The sequence below is a fragment of the Lichtheimia ornata genome (genome assembly GCF_029851405.1).
Source record: "Lichtheimia ornata isolate CBS 291.66 chromosome Unknown scaffold00067, whole genome shotgun sequence".
Lineage (NCBI taxonomy): Eukaryota > Fungi > Mucoromycota > Mucoromycetes > Mucorales > Lichtheimiaceae > Lichtheimia > Lichtheimia ornata.
The window spans coordinates 62,420-80,641 of NW_026695387.1; the positions used below are offsets into that span (position 1 = coordinate 62,420).

General features: G+C 44.6%; 5 protein-coding genes across 5 annotated transcripts; 2 read left to right on the forward strand and 3 right to left on the reverse strand.

Moving 5' to 3' along the window:
• Positions 1 to 2,431: 2,431 nt before the first annotated feature.
• Positions 2,432 to 6,218, reverse strand: O0I10_010267 (uncharacterized protein; the record flags this gene model as incomplete). The annotated part of the gene is made up of 4 exons (XM_058490249.1): positions 2,432 to 3,686; positions 3,728 to 4,497; positions 4,549 to 5,267; positions 5,459 to 6,218. The coding sequence occupies 4 exons, from the start codon at positions 6,216 to 6,218 to the stop codon at positions 2,432 to 2,434; spliced, it is 3,504 nt and encodes a 1,167-aa protein (XP_058338970.1).
• Positions 6,219 to 9,229: 3,011 nt separating this feature from the next.
• On the reverse strand, positions 9,230 to 10,232 carry O0I10_010268 (uncharacterized protein; the record flags this gene model as incomplete). The annotated part of the gene is made up of 6 exons (XM_058490250.1): positions 9,230 to 9,334; positions 9,402 to 9,467; positions 9,524 to 9,625; positions 9,715 to 9,821; positions 9,882 to 10,094; positions 10,172 to 10,232. The coding sequence occupies 6 exons, from the start codon at positions 10,230 to 10,232 to the stop codon at positions 9,230 to 9,232; spliced, it is 654 nt and encodes a 217-aa protein (XP_058338971.1).
• Positions 10,233 to 11,474: 1,242 nt separating this feature from the next.
• Positions 11,475 to 13,990, forward strand: O0I10_010269 (uncharacterized protein; the record flags this gene model as incomplete). Its single annotated transcript, XM_058490251.1, has 5 exons — positions 11,475 to 11,867; positions 11,930 to 12,032; positions 12,093 to 12,295; positions 12,374 to 12,505; positions 12,578 to 13,990. 5 exons carry the CDS (start codon positions 11,475 to 11,477, stop codon positions 13,988 to 13,990), a joined length of 2,244 nt encoding a protein of 747 aa, XP_058338972.1.
• A 405-nt stretch (positions 13,991 to 14,395) lies between these two features.
• O0I10_010270 (uncharacterized protein) lies at positions 14,396 to 15,140 on the forward strand (the record flags this gene model as incomplete). Its single annotated transcript, XM_058490252.1, has 4 exons — positions 14,396 to 14,548; positions 14,623 to 14,801; positions 14,861 to 14,875; positions 14,942 to 15,140. The coding sequence occupies 4 exons, from the start codon at positions 14,396 to 14,398 to the stop codon at positions 15,138 to 15,140; spliced, it is 546 nt and encodes a 181-aa protein (XP_058338973.1).
• Positions 15,141 to 15,365: 225 nt separating this feature from the next.
• Positions 15,366 to 17,683, reverse strand: O0I10_010271 (uncharacterized protein; the record flags this gene model as incomplete). The annotated part of the gene is made up of 3 exons (XM_058490253.1): positions 15,366 to 16,680; positions 16,750 to 17,390; positions 17,450 to 17,683. The coding sequence occupies 3 exons, from the start codon at positions 17,681 to 17,683 to the stop codon at positions 15,366 to 15,368; spliced, it is 2,190 nt and encodes a 729-aa protein (XP_058338974.1).
• Between the last annotated feature and the right edge of the window lie 539 nt (positions 17,684 to 18,222).

Consider the following 18,222-nt stretch of genomic DNA (forward strand, 5'->3'; position numbering starts at 1 on the left):
TCGTCATCGTTGTCCACAAAGTCGTCGTCACAATCATCCGAAGAGTCACAGGTGGAAAGGAATGGGATCTTGCAGACTTCGTTTTCGAATGGGATGTGATCAAGCAACGTCATCTTGGCAAGCGAAGTAAACCATGCTTGTTTGTGTCATTGTCGTAATCATCGTAATCATCGACTCTATAAATAAAAAAAAGCTTAGAAGTTAGACCAACCTGATACTGGGAATGATGTAGGCGATCATCTCTAAAGAAAGAAGGAATTCACAAACCAAATCATCCACCATACGAGCAACGTCGGGAGATCCCTTGTTCTTGAGAAAGCACCGCACGAATCACGTAAGGCCAATTCGATCCATGGCAAGGAAGCACATCACTTACGTAGAGTCCAGGCTCATAGTTGTCCTCATTCATCCTCTCCAAAGAAAGAATGATCCCCAATCCAATCCTTCCAATCATTTCCCACCTCATGAAAAGAAACCCTCAAGGGAAAGAACGAGCCTATCACGAGAAGAGCGTGTTGGTTCGCAATGATGTCAAGCTGTTGCATATCCCCTTTTACCTCAACACGGTGACCATGCTTTTCCAAAAACCCATCGTCATCGACCCATCAACTCAACGCAGGCCGATAGAGCCCTGGACGCGTTCCAAAAAGCTTTTCCAGCAAACTTGGCTAGTGCAGAGCGACGCAGCGACCACTTGATACAGGCTGGGACTTGAACCCAAAGAGAGGATGATGATGCCCCCAAGTTGCATTGCCTGACCAAAGAAACCTATTCAATTCATTATTAGCACACACACAATAAACACCCTTTTCATTGTTTGTTTCATTGTACTTACCTTTTCCATATACACAAAGACCCGTTGTTGTTGGTTACTGGAAACCGAAAACCATGGTGTCGTATAGTTGAGCCGAAACAAACGCCAAACCAGCCAACGTCTTGAAAACAAACTTGCCCTCTATACAAGCTGACGCGTCAATGGAACAAGTTACGCTGCAACATTGGACTCTGAATGTACCTGTTGGCACCAAGCGTAGAGCGGCAATAGCAACGAACAAGAGGAGGTAACGGTATCGCCATGGCAATAGGCAACCACCCACCACGCTCCATTCGTCAGCACTTGGCCACACTTACTCCTTAACAATGCATGTTCAGAACTATGTTATTACCTCACAGTCAACAAGAACACTCTTTGATACACATTACCTTGACCGCAATGCCGTGAATGGAATAAAATTAGAGGAGGGAGAAAGAGAAGAGAATGCGTTGTCTCAAGTCGTGGAGCCACCGTCCCCAAGTTTAAATCCCCTACTGCTATTACACTGAGGCCACTCAATTACCCTATACACACACTATCCACCCATCATCATCCTCGTAATAGACAACAGGTACACGTAAATAAAAGAAATGATGATCCTCACGTATAGCAAAAGGGTGTGTGCCATTTTACACTTTACATGATAATGATGATCCAACAACAGCCATCACCTTACTATCAGGTCAACTCGAATGAAGAAAGTTGAATGATGGGCATGCTGGGCTGGAGCAGGACAATCGTTCACATGCATTGGACTGGACAACAAAGGTGAATGGGAGGAATGGGCTATTAGTTGGCAGTTTACAAATAACTTTGCAAAATGATTTTTGTGAAATTGGATGATGTTTTGTGCTTGAGCGTAACTCAACCAAATCCTCTCGGATCATGAAAGTTGAAGGATGGGGATGCTGGGCTGGAGCAGGACAAACGTTCGTATGCATTGGATTGGGCGACAAAGGTGAATGGGAGGAATGGGCTATTAGCTGGCAGATTACAAATAACTTACCAATTTGATTCTTCTGATATTGGATGATGTTTCTGTGTTTGAGCATTTTTCAGTCAAATCACATCGGATCAAGAAAGTTGAATGATGGGCATGCTGGGCTGGAGCAGAACAATCATTCGTATGCATTGGATTGGGCAACAATGGAGAATGGGAGGACTAGGTTATTAGCTGGCATTTTGAACTATGCCTAAATAGTGTACAAGAATCATGCATCGCCTGTGCTGAATGACTCAAGTTACACAAACACGCCCTCTGCACCTTTTGCTCTGCCAGGGTTCACCTACTTGACAATGGAGAGCTAGTCCGGAGGACTAGCTCAAACCTGACACATGAATGCTGTGATCTAATTTCTCCGCTTTATTGAGCGAGTGCAGCTAGAAAATTTGGATACAATAAAAAGTCTAATCTATAAGTCTAAATGTTCTTTGATCTATGAGCGAGCTGGAAAAGAAAAGGGAGGCGTGGGTGGGAAGATTCATGTGTCAGGTTTGAGCTAGTCCTCCGGACTAGCTCTCCATTGTCAGTCAAAGTCTCTCCTGACAATGGAGCAAGTCCATCGGTGTCAAACCTGACACATGAATGCAGCTCCAGAGAAAAACCGTGAACCAGGATCAAGCCGAAGACGATGAAGAGGAACCAGGTAACACCGAAGATGTGATATCAGAAGAAATATGACGAGAACGCCGATAGTGATTATCAAACATCATGGAGGAAGCCCAATTGCCGTGAGTGATTACATCATCAAGGGGAATGCCATGTTGGAGCGCCAAATCCGAAGCCACAGAACGCATAGCAGGTCGTCTTGAAGCCGATGATGATGAATTGATGGAACGTGACACCACATTGCGTAACCAACGAGATATGGTATCACAAGAAGCCGCCACACGAGCGTTGGTGGTACTAATAAATAGTGCACCAGGAGGACGATTAACCGTATTAGGATGATCCCGTAGAGCCTCAAATGCTGTCACCGGACACAAAGTAGCATCTTGAGGATATGGCTTGATGCGCACCACCTTAACAATACGACGACCATTCCGTTTCTCCTTGGGTGCCACCACAGAAAGATGTAAACAACGAGAGCCATCAACAAAGGAATCTTGGAGGTTGATACGATGTAGATCCGATGGTCTAAGGAAACCCGTGATAGCAAGAAGGAAAACCGTCTTGTGAGCCAAATTGTATAAAGATGAATGAGCCGAAGATTCAATCGTGCGACAAAATGCAAAAGAAGGAGTCAAATCAACAGGGGGACGTTCGATTGGAACCGGTGGTGCCTCTTCACGCCATATGTTGAATAGTTGTTCGAGTTGAGAATCATGTTGAAAAAGTGAGGGTTGAACATGAAAATGGATAATGGCTGTACGCATAAGCGGTAATGAATTCACTGAGTAACGAGAGCGCATGGTGGAGAGAAAATTGATGAGTGTTGCCATGGTGAAATGGTTTGGATCCACTTGCTGTGTGATACACCAACTGAGAAACTCAAGCTGAAACTTGCGGTAAGAGCGAGCATTCAGGGACCTGTTGGTTGCCAAAAGGTGATTCACCGTGTTGTCATGATATTCTAGAAAGCGAAACTTGCGCCTGAGACACTCCACACGGAAAGCTTCCAACGTGGGTTTGTCCATGGATTGGGGGTAAGAGATGATGTGACACGAGTGTGTATTTTCGGATTGAGAATGATTGGAGGACGTGTTGCCATCTGCTTGAGAAGTGGGTACCATATCGCACTCTGCCACCAAGGTACTATGACTGTGGCCGTGACTTTCTCTCTCTTGACCTTCTGCAATGCTGGGAGAATCAGATTCCAAGGTGGGTGAATGAGTGGTCTCTTGAACCGATTCCATGTCAACGTGAAGGCGTCTGTTGCCAATGCTAATGGGTCTGTTTTCCACGCCACATACTTCGGAAGTAATGCTGTGGTGCGGTCCGCAAAGAGATCGACGTCGTGTACACCCCATGCTTGTTGAAGTTGATGGAAGGTTGCTGGCAGCAGTTGCCACTGATTCTTGGCAAATATTTGTCGAGAAGCTTGATCGGCGATTGAGTTGAGGATCCCTGGGATATGTTGTGCTTGTAGATGGAGATGACGCTGAAGGCACATTTCCCAAATCGTTGTGGCCAATTTGCTCAAGGTTTCCGAACGAGTGCCTCCTTGTTTGTTGATGTATGACACTGCTGTTGTGTTGTCGGATCGGATGAGAATGGAGGTGTGGCACAGTGTGGGAAACGATTGAAGAGTGAGTTGTACAGCTTTCAATTCCCTCCAATTGATCGATTGTTGTGCTTCCGCTTGTGTCCAAGTGCCCTGCACCACTTGACCTTGTACTACACCTCCCCATCCCAGATTGCTGGCGTCCACAAAAACCCGTGATGATGGTGTTGGCTTCATGATTGATCGTCCGTTCCACTTCTCTAGGTTGAGATTCCACCATGTCAACTCGTCTATGCATTCTTGAGGAAGAGGTCGCACTTGATCCCAGTCTTGCTGATGGCGTACATAATGATTCTTGAACCTCATCAATCCTTGTGTGTACATTGCTGCTGGAAAGATTGCCATGGTTGCTGCCTTGATCCGCATTGTCAGGCTGTGAATCTTGCGAGCAGACTGAGAAGGATGCATCAAGATCTGTTTGATCGACCGCCTGAGATCTCGAAGTTTGGTGCCTGGCAACTTTATAGTCATTGAGTGTGTGTCCAGCATGTAACCCAAATGTTCTATTACCTGGGTGGGCTGGAGGTGAGACTTTTTGAAGTTCACCAACCAGCCCAAATGTTGAAGAAGAGAGATCATTTGATTGGTGTGATCTCGAGCTTCTTCCTCCGTACGTGCCATGATTAGCCAATCGTCCAAGTATGCCGATACCCTTATGCCTTGTGAACGAGCCCACTTGAGGATTGGTTGAGTCAAACGAGTGAAGAGCCAAGGAACCACGGAAAGGCCAAAAGGGGTAGTCTTGAACTGAAAGAGCTGATTTTGCCACCGGAAGCGTAGATATTTTCTTGATGTGCGATGGACCAATATATGGAGAAAAGCGTCTTGTAAATCCACTGAAGTGAGGAAATCTCCTGGTTGTAAGAGCTTGACGACATGTTGTAAGGTTTCCATCTTGAAATGAGGAGCATTGATAAATTGATTCAGTTTGCGCAGGTTGAACACGGGACGAAAGCCGCCATTGCGTTTGGGGATAACAAACATTGTGCTTCCAAAACCTGGTGATGGACTTGTCACTGGTTCGATGGCTTTCTTGAGAAGAAGATCCGCAATTTCTTGACGAAGCAATTTCTTCTGTTCTTGTGAAGGTGGTTGTGTGTAAGGATGGTGCATTGATGTAGGAGGTTGGCGAGCAAAATGAATTTTGAAACCGTCTTTGATCACTGAATGAACCCAGTTGCTGTTGGTTAAACGTAACCAGGCTCGATGGAAATGGTGAAGACGACCTCCTACTGGGAGTTGTTGTTGGTGCTGTGTTGAGTGGTCTGTGCATTGTTTCTGAAGGGGTTGTTGCTGTTTCCTCTTCGATGGTTGTTGTTGTTGGGACGTCGTGGTTGTTGTTGTTGAAAATAGCGGGAGCCGGAACTGTGATGCCCGCCATCGGCATTTCGAGACGGGCCAGCTCGAAAAAACGAGTTACCATAACGCGTGCCACCACGAGGATTGGCTTCCTTGATAGCCTTCTGCAAGGCATTATGGTGGGACAACGTATCTTTGAAAGTAGTGAGATCCATTGTATATGTCTTGTCTGTTGATGGCATCTTGTACTCAGGATTCACCACCCGCAAAGCCAGTTGATTACGAGCGGAATTGACCATACCGCAATTGTGCAGCACCAAAAGTCTCAAATCATGAAGGATGGCAAAGACACGATCCAATTGGTCTTGTGGCAAAGATTGGTGTAAGACATAACCAAGGACATCAAGAGGACGTAAGACACCCGACAAGCCATACTGAATTTGTCGTAGAGTCTGGTCTTGTAGTTTCTGCGACTTATTAAAGCGTTGGTCTGCGATTGGTAATGTCTCAGGTGGAGCATACCGTAGTCGAGATACTGGCGGATATCGATCAAAAATGACTTGTTTCTCGTCATTTGATAGTGTGCTATCAAACAGTGGGAGCGACAAGGTTGGCATACGAGCCGTCAAGTGTTCATCAGGTTGCCATTCATAGGATGGACGTGAAGGCAAGTCATGAAGTTGAGAACCAGGTACCGAAGAGGATAACCCTGTCGATTGCTGTTGATGCTGTTGTTGTTGAAGGAGCTGTTGCAATAGGATTTGCTGCTGTTGGAGTTGTTGAGCCATCGCTTGTATATCCAATGTAGAGGGAGATGCATGTTGAGAGCCATCTTCCGACATAGGATTGGGAGGTGGTGAATTGTGCGAGGGTTGATCCATTGTGCGGTTTTGACCAGCGAGCGAAGAAAAAGATCAAAGAACATTTAGACTTATAGATTAGACTTTTTATTGTATCCAAATTTTCTAGCTGCACTCGCTCAATAAAGCGGAGAAATTAGATCACAGCATTCATGTGTCAGGTTTGACACCGATGGACTTGCTCCATTGTCAGGAGAGACTTTGACTGACAATGAACAAAGACCACTCTTCATATAGCATCACGCTTACAAACATAAAGTTGCCTGTATCTCCAAACTTTACAATGAAACGTGGGGTTTTTATTAGAGCAATGGGCTCGGCTTGGCTAACAGCACCTTGTGTGAAAGTTTTACGTTCAATGTCGCAAACAGCCCAAAAAGTATTTTTTTGGTCGTCGTCGTCGAAGAGGTCGACCCCCAGATCCAGTTTGGCTGGTGGCGACAATGCGAAATCTGGGAATGGCCACGATGAACTTCATACTTTGACACAAGATCGCTTTGACTCAGCCGAGCAGCTTGTTCTCTTAAAGACCCCACACTTCATTGTAAAGTTTTGAGATATAGCTGTCTTTATGTTTTACATATGCTGTAAGCGTGATGCTATATGAAAAGTGGTCGTTGTTCATTGTGAAGTAGCTTGACCCTGATACAGCCGGAGATGCAGAAGGACTTCTTTGTGTAACACAGCTACTTTGCATGACTGGAAGGATTGATGGGTTTTACTTTATGGTCTATCCATAATAGTCCATATGGTGCACGCTATCAGCCAATTCCTCACAATCAACATTGTTGCAAAATCCACTGCATGGGAACGATTCTCCTGCTCCAGCCGAGCATTTCCATCATTCAAGTAGCTTGATCCGAGCTGATTTGACTGAGCTACGTTGGACCAGCAAACATGAAAATAAATGAATCGCAGACCCTGCGAATGTCTCCGTCTTTCAAACTTTTGGACGCTCCCATTCCAAATTTTCAAATGAAGCGTGAAGTTTTTATTAGAAAAAGTTGATCAGCTTGCGCGAGAGCACCATCCTGACTGATTTTCTAGTTGGAGGTGAGCAACTTCGGGGCGGTGGGCTGTCCGCTCTTTATTGCTCGTCATCCACCATTTGGGTCGCCCCGCATTTTAATTCTTCACAATGAAGTCTGCTACTTTTAAATGAATGAAGTTGCTCAGCATGTCCCAGCAAACCTTGTGACAGATTTTCATGTTCGAGATGGGGAATCCCAAGGTAATACATACTATTTCGATAAATCATGAATCCGGCGCTGACCTGCTTTCCGATCTCCATAGTAAATCCCACATTGTACCCTCCCATTCCATATTTTCAAATGAACACGAGGTCTTTTTTAACACAATATTGATCAGCATCGCCAAGTGCACCTTGTGTGAAAGTTTCAGGTTCGAAAGGGGTAATCTCAATATCAAGGATTGATGTACAGTGTTCATGCATTGATACAAGATGTGCCCGACCTCTTTAATTTCCACTTCTTCTTCCACTCTCAACTTCTTCCTCTTGCTCCCATGCTCAACTGTTGGCCCATTCAAGTATACAACTACCACCTGCGAACGATTGTCCTGCTTCAACCCATCATGTCATTCCTACAATTGCCCTGATCCGATTGCCTTGACAGAATGGCAAGTCCATGGCGTGTACACAGCCTTCTTTTCACTCTTCTACAACACACGGGTCTTTTGACACAACACACGCTCTTGTACATTCCTCTACCACGATCAATCGTAGTGGTGTTCATTGCAGCGGTTGCTATTAGCAAGGTCTCGACTTCATTGTCTCAAACAGCATTCACAACCTTGTCGCTCTACTACAACACACGCTCTTCCACACTCCTCTGCCACGACCAACCGTAACAACACGTTGCTATAAGAAGGGTCTTTACTCCCTTGTTTCAATTTACTTTCAGCAACTTGGCTTACAACCTTTTTACGTGAACAGCCGGTAGCTATTGTATAGAAGCAGCACTATTTACGTGTAGCGACTTGCTTTGATACATACGGATACCAATGGATGGTTCGATATCAGCTGTAAGTACATCGCGATACAAGCAACCTTCATCTGGACGAGCGGTAATAATTAAGAAAGTGATAGATCGATAGCCGGATGGAAAAGGAAGCAGATCAACAGCGATCACAGAGGCTCTTTCTCATTGGACTTGCAATGGTTGTGAAGGATGGATGGAAGCGATCAAGTGCAGTGATGGGAAGTCCTGGAATGTTGCTTTGGTTACGTGTCATGCTGTCAGCAGGAACGATCATGTGGATACGGCTGAGGATGATGATGATGGATTGGATGGGATTGTCGAGTGGACTTTTCTCTTTGACGAAGGATGTTGGTTGATCACCATGGATTGGGTGAGATCGGGACACGCGAGTCAAATCATGCAGCAGCTGTTTTGGGATTATGGATGATACCGCTTATGATGACAGGAACCAAGAATACAATGACACGATGATATCCGTTGGCTCTACGTGATTCCTCACAGCTTCTTCATTCGGCAATGCTGTTCCTTTATGTATCTATATCATAGCTATTGGATAAACAATGTACTATTATCCGACTTTATCATTGAATGAAATTTGGTTTCAACATATTATTAGAAGGGTATCATCTATCAGCTCACATGTGCAAGATGTGGGTCATTTGGGTGGTTTATGGATTGAAAGGATGGTTGGAAAGCGAGATTGGATCATTTACATATTGTATACAGGATAACACCTACAGCGTATGCAGTAAATTATTGTTGTAGGCAACCATAGTATGGTGATTCCCGGGACTTTATCAACGTATACATGCTGTCGGATACGCTGATAATTTCTGGTAGTGAATAGCATTCATCAGCGAAGTAAGATGATGATCCATAAGTATGTCCAATATGATCGACCTACTACCCTCCAGCGTCGATGCTCTCTTTCCCAACACGCCTCAAGCACAAGATAATATGCATTTAGGTTCCTTGACCGTCCATTGAAATTTATTCATCATGTTTCTTCAATCACGAATGCATCATGATGGCTTATCTCATTCTTCCTTTTGGCATAGTTTTCATGTATTCAATACCAGCCTGGAGCGACTTGCGTGCATGCATCATTTCAGCAAACTTGGCGAGCTTGGGGTAGTTCTATTGTAAAGTCCATCATCTTGTTAGCTCTATACATGTTTATGCGTATCGATTATGTCATACACACATTGAGGTGCTCTCTATGGAGAGGGAGATTGATGACAAAGAAGACATAAAAATCGGCATAAGAAAGCTGTTACCAAAGTCAGTATTGTTGTGTATGTTGCATGCCATGGGCTTGTACATTACCTCTTCACCGGCAGCATACGGACCATCACGGTAATTATACACGCGTTCAAAGCGTGAAAAGAAAACATCAAGATGCTTTTTTTGGTACTCTTCAATGGCTTCCTACATGCACGCACGCATAGCAGTGATCAAGTTACGTATTAATATCCCGATGATGGTTATTGTACGGGATGGATAAACACATTACGTACCTCCCCACGGTGGATATGCACATGTCGAGCACGAAACCAATCCATGGCAGCATCCAAAGTGCAATCCACAAATTGTTCAAGGTCTTCATCGGCTGGCACATACTTAGCTACAACGTGTTGAGTTATACAAAGTGTAATATGGCGCCATTCGTTATGCGGATCCTTACCTAATTTCTTGGAAAGAAAACGCATGATGGGCATATTGCCACTGTAACGTTTGCCATTGTACTCGATCATGGGAGTTTGGTCGAAAGGATAGCCCGAGTCAATCCACTGATACTTGACCTTGGAGGTAAATTCATCCCATCCAATGTTGTCGTATTCATAATCGACACCAGCATCATCTAGCATGAAGCGGATCGGACCACCAAGACCTGCATCTATACGTATAGGCAGTAACATCAATGTATCCATGCAGCTATACACATTGCTTGAAAATAGAACTCTATTCACTTACAGCCAGGAAGCACGTAGTGCAAGATCATCTTGTTGTCCTTGTCAGGGGAAGAAGCAGTCATTGTGTGTAGTTGGGATAGACCACATCCATGACAATGTCCTCCTCTTTTATATACTTCTCTTCTTGCCTGCATGACGAGTTACGTGTACGATGAAGGATTACGTGTCCAAGGTACATACGTAATCATGGAATAGGAAACTTTCGAATCATGGTGACACATGATCCCAACCAAAGGGTGGACAACCTAATTATCATCAAAAGAGACGACCACACGAGTACATGCAACCCCTTCAATCATCGTGTATACGGGCCTATTGTATACCCGTGACAACAAAAGGCAAGGTGATGATGCATGGTGATGGAAAAGGGGCTGCTATGAATGGCCCATAGTAGTAGTGTAGGGATCAAATCAAACATCACCGAATGCTTTTATTTCATCTCTTATAATCAAATGAGAGGATGTCGGTAGTGTAAAGAGAAGGAGGGCAGTAATTGAAATAGCAGGGGAAGTCAACGGAGCCATGAATCAAACGACCCTTGATTCATCCCTGAAGAGCTTTGACAGCAAAAAAAAAAGTCGAGAGCGGATTTATGCCGCTGCTGTACTCTGTGAGCAAACTATACTTGTAGCCGAAGGCGTAGCAGTGGTGCAACGTTGAATCAGCTGTGTAACATGAATAGATGAACAATGGTGGCGCGGCTAAATCATTCGTTTGGGAAAGAGTCTCTCACTCCTATATAAACCCGAGTCGGTCCACCCATTAATATGCATCATTGTGTCATCGAATATAAACAAGCAGCAAGTGTGCTTTGAAGAACATGGGTAATGAATGGGTCTTTTTTTCTTGAAGGAATTGGTGAATGTGAGTTGTATTGTGATCAAGTATAAGTTTGATGATGATGTTACATGCAATGACAGGGAAAAGGGGAGCGTCATGGATTGCATGTCAATGTGTTTCATGTTGGCGTAACGAGGATGACTTTTTGACACGCATTGAGTATTAGTAGTCGGAGAGAGAGCGAGAGAACTCATTCACCCCCCCCCCATTCCACAAAGCAAAGCAAGCAGCAGCAGCAGCCTTGCTTACCCCTTCCTTTCTTCCTCTCTCTCTCTCTCTTTTTTACCACCCCACTATACTCGGGCACATACAACACACAAACACAAACGCCTCCCTCCTTTTTTCTTTTTCTTTCTCTCTTTCTTTTCTTCCGTGTTGTCTTTCCTTTTCGTCCCTGAGCGTTTCAATATTTACTTCACTACTACTCTTTACTACGACCCTAATCACTCACCACCACCACCACCATGCAACACGTCAATGGAGTACCCGTTTACAGTGATGACCCGACATTATACTACAGTGGATTGGAACATGAGCCTACATGGTTTAGTGCGCAAGGTGGCGTCTACCGCTGCACTAGCCGACATGCACCATATACCGAGGTGGCTATCAAAAAGTACTTGGTGGAAGAAACCGACCTATACCCGGATCTCTTTGTGATGCCCAAGGAGCTTGTAGAGAACGAGATATACACCATGACAAAGTGTGTGCACGACAACATCCTAAAGTTACAAGGTGTTTACCTGCATCAAGAGTTCGTCTATCTTATTATGCCATATTGCACAGGCGGGTCCTTGCAGCAGTATGTCTTTGATCATCATCTGACTATCGGCCAACTCGTGCATATTATTACATCGGTAGGTGATAAAACACTGTGCGTCATGCATATAAATATGGGAAGCTCTTATACAATGTGCAGATCGCTTCTGGATTGGCTGAAATCCATCGCCATGGCTACATCCATCGAGACATCAAATGTGATAACATTTTCCTCATGCAAGAAACCAACGAGATTTTTATTGGTAAGGAACTCGGCTTTTTATTACTATCATTGATGATTACTCATTGGAGGTGTTGTGCAGGTGATTTTGGCGTTGTCTCTATATCCCCCGCTGCAGATTCCAATGTTGAAGAAGCCGGCGTTGTGTTATTCTGGTCACCTGAACTCGTGCAGCGGAAGATAGTGAATCGTAAAGTGGACATCTGGGCTCTTGGCATTGTTATCCTGGAGATTCTTAATGGCGGCAAAGCACCCTATGAAGACGACAGACTTGATGAGGAGGAGGTAAAGTTTTCTTTGATCATGTCTCCGATAGATACATGTGTGTAACACTTCTCCTCCCTCATTTCATTGTATGTGTAGATCAAGCAACGTATCCTTGAGAATGGCAAGCCCACTTACCCAAGTGACCTTCCTTCAAGATTGATTGATTTGCTGGATGTGTGCCTAAACCCTGACCCCAAGAGCAGAGGATCGGCAGCTGATGTACTGCAGGTAAAATTGTGCAGAAAGCAACAACACGTGTGACCTCGGCTGTTGATAAAATGTTATGTTTGCCCGATATAGCATCCATTCTTGTGTGATTATGAACCAGAACCATTATTCCCCGGTAATCGCCTTGACAAGCACGACACCACCGATGACATGTCCATTGATGATGACAACACTAATGATGAAGCCATGGAAACCGCCCTCAACAAATTGCGTGCTTTGGAATCACTTCATGGCATGGACATTGGATTGGATCATGATGAACAACAACAACAACAACAACATGTGACAACAACCACAGCCACCACCACCACCACCAGCGACAATCAAACATCGAAGCTTGTGGAAGCAGCAACAGCAGCAGCAGCATCGGATACTATGGATCATCATCAACAACAATCTTCACGTTCACCATCCTTATCACCACCTGGTTCTAATGAAACGAGCACATCCTCTCTTGATACGAATCGCACCACTGCCACCACGTCTACGAATGAACAAAAGGAAAATCAGCCTACTGTTGTTGCTACTACTACATCTACTATGGGTGGTAAAAGGATACCAGCTACGGTTTCTGATATTCGTCGTTGTCGATTACCGTTGCGTGCTTTTAAGCTCACAGAGGAGAATGCCAATGTCAACAACACCACCACCAAAGAAAAAGTGCTCAGCGTTGTAAAGAAACGACAATCCATTTCCGAGATCCATTGGGCTCAAGGATCCAAATTGCCAGTATTCAAAGCACAACCTCCCAGCATCTTGGAAGATATCAAAGAAAAGAAGATCAAACGTGTCAAATCAGTACGTTTACCCAAAGAGCAGGCCAAAGAGACCAGCAACAACAAACCTGTACGCAAACCTTTGGTGCGCGCCAATACAATGCCTGCATCACAAAGCAGCAATCTGTTATTGAAAAAGCAGCAGCAGCAGCAACAAAAGCCAGCATCTGTACCGAAAAAGAACCAAAACAACAATAAGCCGACATCGCCTGTATCATCCAGTAAATCCATTGCAAGGCCCAAGGTGATGTTTAGTCCACCTGCATCATCGACAAAAGAACAACGACCTAAAAAGAAGGTGTCAATTTATCGAAGGAAATGCTTGCCAGGTGAAAGTCGTACAGCACGTCTTATGATGGGAATCAGCACTACTGGGCGTGTGCGATCACCAAGGGAAAACATGTCTACTACATCACCAAATGAAAACATGCCACCACCAGCACCCTCTTCCAATAGCAGATCCTTTTTACGTGACAGCATCAAAAAACGACCTGTATCCTTTGCTGATAAGCAGCCTGATGCTAAAAAGATACATCCAGAATCAACACAAACAACACCTTTGCCTGTAGCAACAAAATCAAAGCGGTTCCCTTTTGGTAAAAAGCCATCATCATCATCAACCAACAACAAAGGTCCACAACAACCCACCAAGAGCACCGCTGCTGCTACCAGCTCATTCAAAGGCATCAAGGCAGTCCGTGTTCATTAAAGAACGTGTTGTAGTACCATCATCGTTGTCATCTTGTCATTCAACTACTATAGTATAATGTTATTCCCCCAACCACCCTCTATTTGTTTGCATACACACATCACATCCCCACTTGTGCTTTCTATATTCCCTCACCCCCTCCCTCGTCGATCTCATCTTTTTGCATCCACACCTTATTTTATTATAATTATATATCCAACTTTATCTATTTCAATACAAAAAAACGTGCTTACTATTAATCAAGGTGCTTATAGAAGCATATCAATGATCCCGTTGAAACAATTGTGCGCAAGCCCAAAGCTGCATGAAACCATCGGTACCATAATTAGCCGAATTTGGTTGTCATATGGCAACAATGACCAGCCCCGCCGTTGTCCTTTTTTCTTTATCTTTGTCATCGATCGCATGCTTCCATTACGACGTACGCCATGTTTTTCTCGAGCCATTCGCCACGCCATACCCACCCATCAAGTGCGATGCTATACCCATTCACGAGTACCGAACTATGATGGCTGGTGGACACTCATTCTCAATCGAAAAGCACCTTCTTCTCTTCAGGTACGCTGAATGCAGCTATTCTCGCTTTGAGCGATCTCCAAAAGCTTATTGTTAAAAGGCTTTTCGTTGCATAGCAACAAGAAACACATCCTCATGAGCAACGGAAACCGTTAGCTATTCCAACCCAAGACATAGCATCACCAACACCACCACCATCATCATCACCACCCGCAGCAAAGGTCTATGTAACACTCAAAGGCAAGCCTATCGAACTTCCTGAGAAGCCACCACCGCCTGACAATTGTTGTATGAGGTAAATCCAAGCAAAAAGATGTATGTATACGTCCATATTGACTGATGAAACATGAGTAGTGGATGCGCTGTATGGTAAATGTTGCATTATTGGGATTGGATGGATCAAGGATAATGTATGCTGACAGGAATGAATGGTAGTGTATGGGATCTTTATGAAGAGGATATGCAAGAATATCAGGCCAAGAAACAAGAGATCCGGGACATGTTTGAACAGGAGGGTGAACCATTACCAGCACCATTGAAGCGATCCAACAAGTCAGTTGTAGAAGAAATGGAGGATGAGATGGATCCAACCATGAAGGCGTTTCGAGCCATGGAACGGAAACTCAAAGGATAGACCCTACAATAGAACATACCCGAATACCAAAGATGGGGAAATAGACGTACTTTATATAGAAGGAAGAGCAAGTCGTGTATGTGTGTGCATGTGCGAGTGAATGTTGTTGTTGTGGTTGTTGTTGATTATCTACATCATTACAGTGTGTGTCACGTGGTAAAGTAAAAAGGTCTAAAAGAAGAGAGAAGGGAAGGGTGTGGAGGTGAGAGGGGAAAGGTTCGATTTCTATGACCAGACATCTTCTTGGTATCTTCCTGTACTACGCAACTTTTTGACATAATCTTGTGCCTGCTCGTTACTCTTGCCACCATACTTTTCAGCAAAGCCAATAAACGTTTGTTGGACATCACGAGCCATGTTTTTAGCATCACCGCAGACATAGATGTAGGCACCTTTTTCGATCCATTGCCACATTTGTTCGCCGTGTTCCTGAAGTCTGTGTTGGACGTAGACCTTGTGTTCGGTTTCACGAGAAAAGGCAGTAATGATTTGTGAATCATCACCAAGTGTATCAAATAACTCTGGCCATTCATCAGCATATAAAAAGTCTTGCTTGGGATGGCGACAACCATAAAACAAGATCGTAGGACCCACTTCTTTGCCTTCTCGCTTTAGAGCAGCACGTTCATGGACAAAGCCACGGAAGGGTGCAACACCTGTACCAGGACCAACCATGATTACGGGTAAAGCGTTGTTACGTGGAAGCTTGAATTGGGAGTGGCGAATGTGTACAGGTAAACGTGTAGCGTCAAGTACATTACGTGGACCCTTGAGATCATAAGATGGGATGTCGCTTGTATCGATATCTTTGTGTTGAGCAGCATGCATTTGCCACAAGTAGTTGGTATTGACACCATACACAGTGCGATTGGGTGTCAGTGTAGGTTGATAGGCGAGCGTTACAGCGGTGACAGCCACTTGTGTTGGATGAGTGCGTGATGATGATGAAATAGAATAGTAGCGTGGTTGAAGGCGAGACAAACTTTCAACAACCAAGTCAAAGGGTACGGATTCAAAAAAGCCTGGTGCAGCTGTGGTGCCTTCATCATCTTGACATAGCTCCAAAACTTCGCCCAAGTTGCGAACAGCTTCACCCACCTTCTCGCGATACTCATCCTTATCCGTTGCAAGTGTACGCAATGCTTCTTGTGATGCTGCTGTGGGTGCGTATTCAACAAGTGACATGAGGGTTTGACGTGACACAGGTGCACAAATATCAAGGTAATGTCGGAAGGCTGCACGATAGGTGGTAGGTACAGGGAATGGATGCTTTTTGGATGCAGCGGGATCGATGGCATCGATGCGAATGACTTGATCCAATTTGTCACTTAGACCCAATACTGAGGCGAGGCGATTAATTTCGGTGTCATTATTAGTGGGCCAAATTGCAACGTGGTCGCCTGTTTGATAGCTTAGCCCCTTTGCACCTGAAAGATCAATCTCCAAATGGAGACAGTGCCGATCACCGCCTTGGAAAAGATCACGGCTTGTAAAAGATGCTGCATATGGGTGCTTGGCTCCATGCATTTGTGTTTGTTGTCTATGCACCATTATCATCCGTTAATCCACAAAGTATTAAAACCTGAAACAACAACATCCTTTTACTTACGACCATTCAGCCAATTCACCCATATACACCTTGTCAGCATCATAGTCTTCCACGACATTGACGGCAAAAGTGGGTTGCCGTGCCGCTGCGCCTCCGGCACCGGATTCATCGACCCCGAGAGCATCACAAAATGCAGGCCACATTTGCTCTTGCCATGCAAGGAAGTCTTCTTCCAAAGATCCATCATCATCACCTTCGCCACGTTCACCTACAATCTTGGCGCCAAGTGCACTTAGCCTTTGATCCAATAAACGTGCAACGGCATTGTAGTGCTCATAAGTCTTGTTGCCTAAGCCAAACACCATGTATCGAAGTTGATTCAGGGGTTGCTGTTGTTGTGGTTGATCATCTTCTTCATCGCCACCACCAATAGGAGAATTAGAAAATTCGACCGTTTCTTCCATAATCAGATCCCAAAATGATACAGCATTGTCGGTAGGTTCACCCTCGCCATAGGTAGCCATCACAAACACTGCCAGCTTGTCTTGGGGCAAGGTATCCAAATAGCTCATGTCGTATAATTCAATATCGGCTGTCATGCAATTGACACCATATTTTTGTGAACATTCTTTGGCCAACCGTGATGCGTAGTCTTCTGCCGTGCCCGTTTGTGAACCATAGAAAAAGATCACTCGTCGGTCCTGTGACGCACGTGTGTGTTGGCATACATGTATGTATCCACATTCCATGCTTTACTTACCTGTTGTTCCATAATCTTTACAAAGTTACGTTCCACTTTGGGTTGGGCTTTAGGTGGTGCTGCACCGCCATTATCACCGCTACTGCTGCCGCTGCCAATGCTTCGATTGTTGTTATTGCCTGAAGACCGGAGCTTGGACGTAAGCCAGATCAGGGCACCGATACCAATCGAGCCAAACACGATAATATCCAATGCATGGCTAATTAGAATGGGTTGTTTTTTCAAAGTCGACATGTAAAAAGCAAGGGGAAAAGACAAAAAGAATGAAAGAAAGGGAGAAAAAGGGGGGACGGAAGAGAAAGGGGGAACACCAAAAAGTAGAGAGGCTAATCTTCAAGTCGATTATTACTGGTGCGGTTGTCGGATCCGAAATACAAACGATCTCTCATATGTCATGCCAAGTAGTTCTTTTCACATGTGAGCACAAGCTGTGAGCGTCTGTGTATCATGTTTCAACTCTACACTTCCCCACTTTTTTTTCAACCCGGTATCATGGGAAGCGGAAGCAAACACAGACAAGCATATCTTAACCCCACACAAGCATGCACGTGTAAACACATATGCATCAAGCAATGCTTGTTATTTCAAATATTTTGCACGTACATCCATCTTTGACCACCGTTGGTTTCATATCCTCATATACAAATCATGCCAAAGTACATGGTTGCATTCTTTTAATGTGGATGTCATGTACATTTATCTACATATGGGGCTCATGATCATGGGAAGGTAAAAAGGTGGTGCCTCGATCTGATTATTCTCTAAATGGAGAT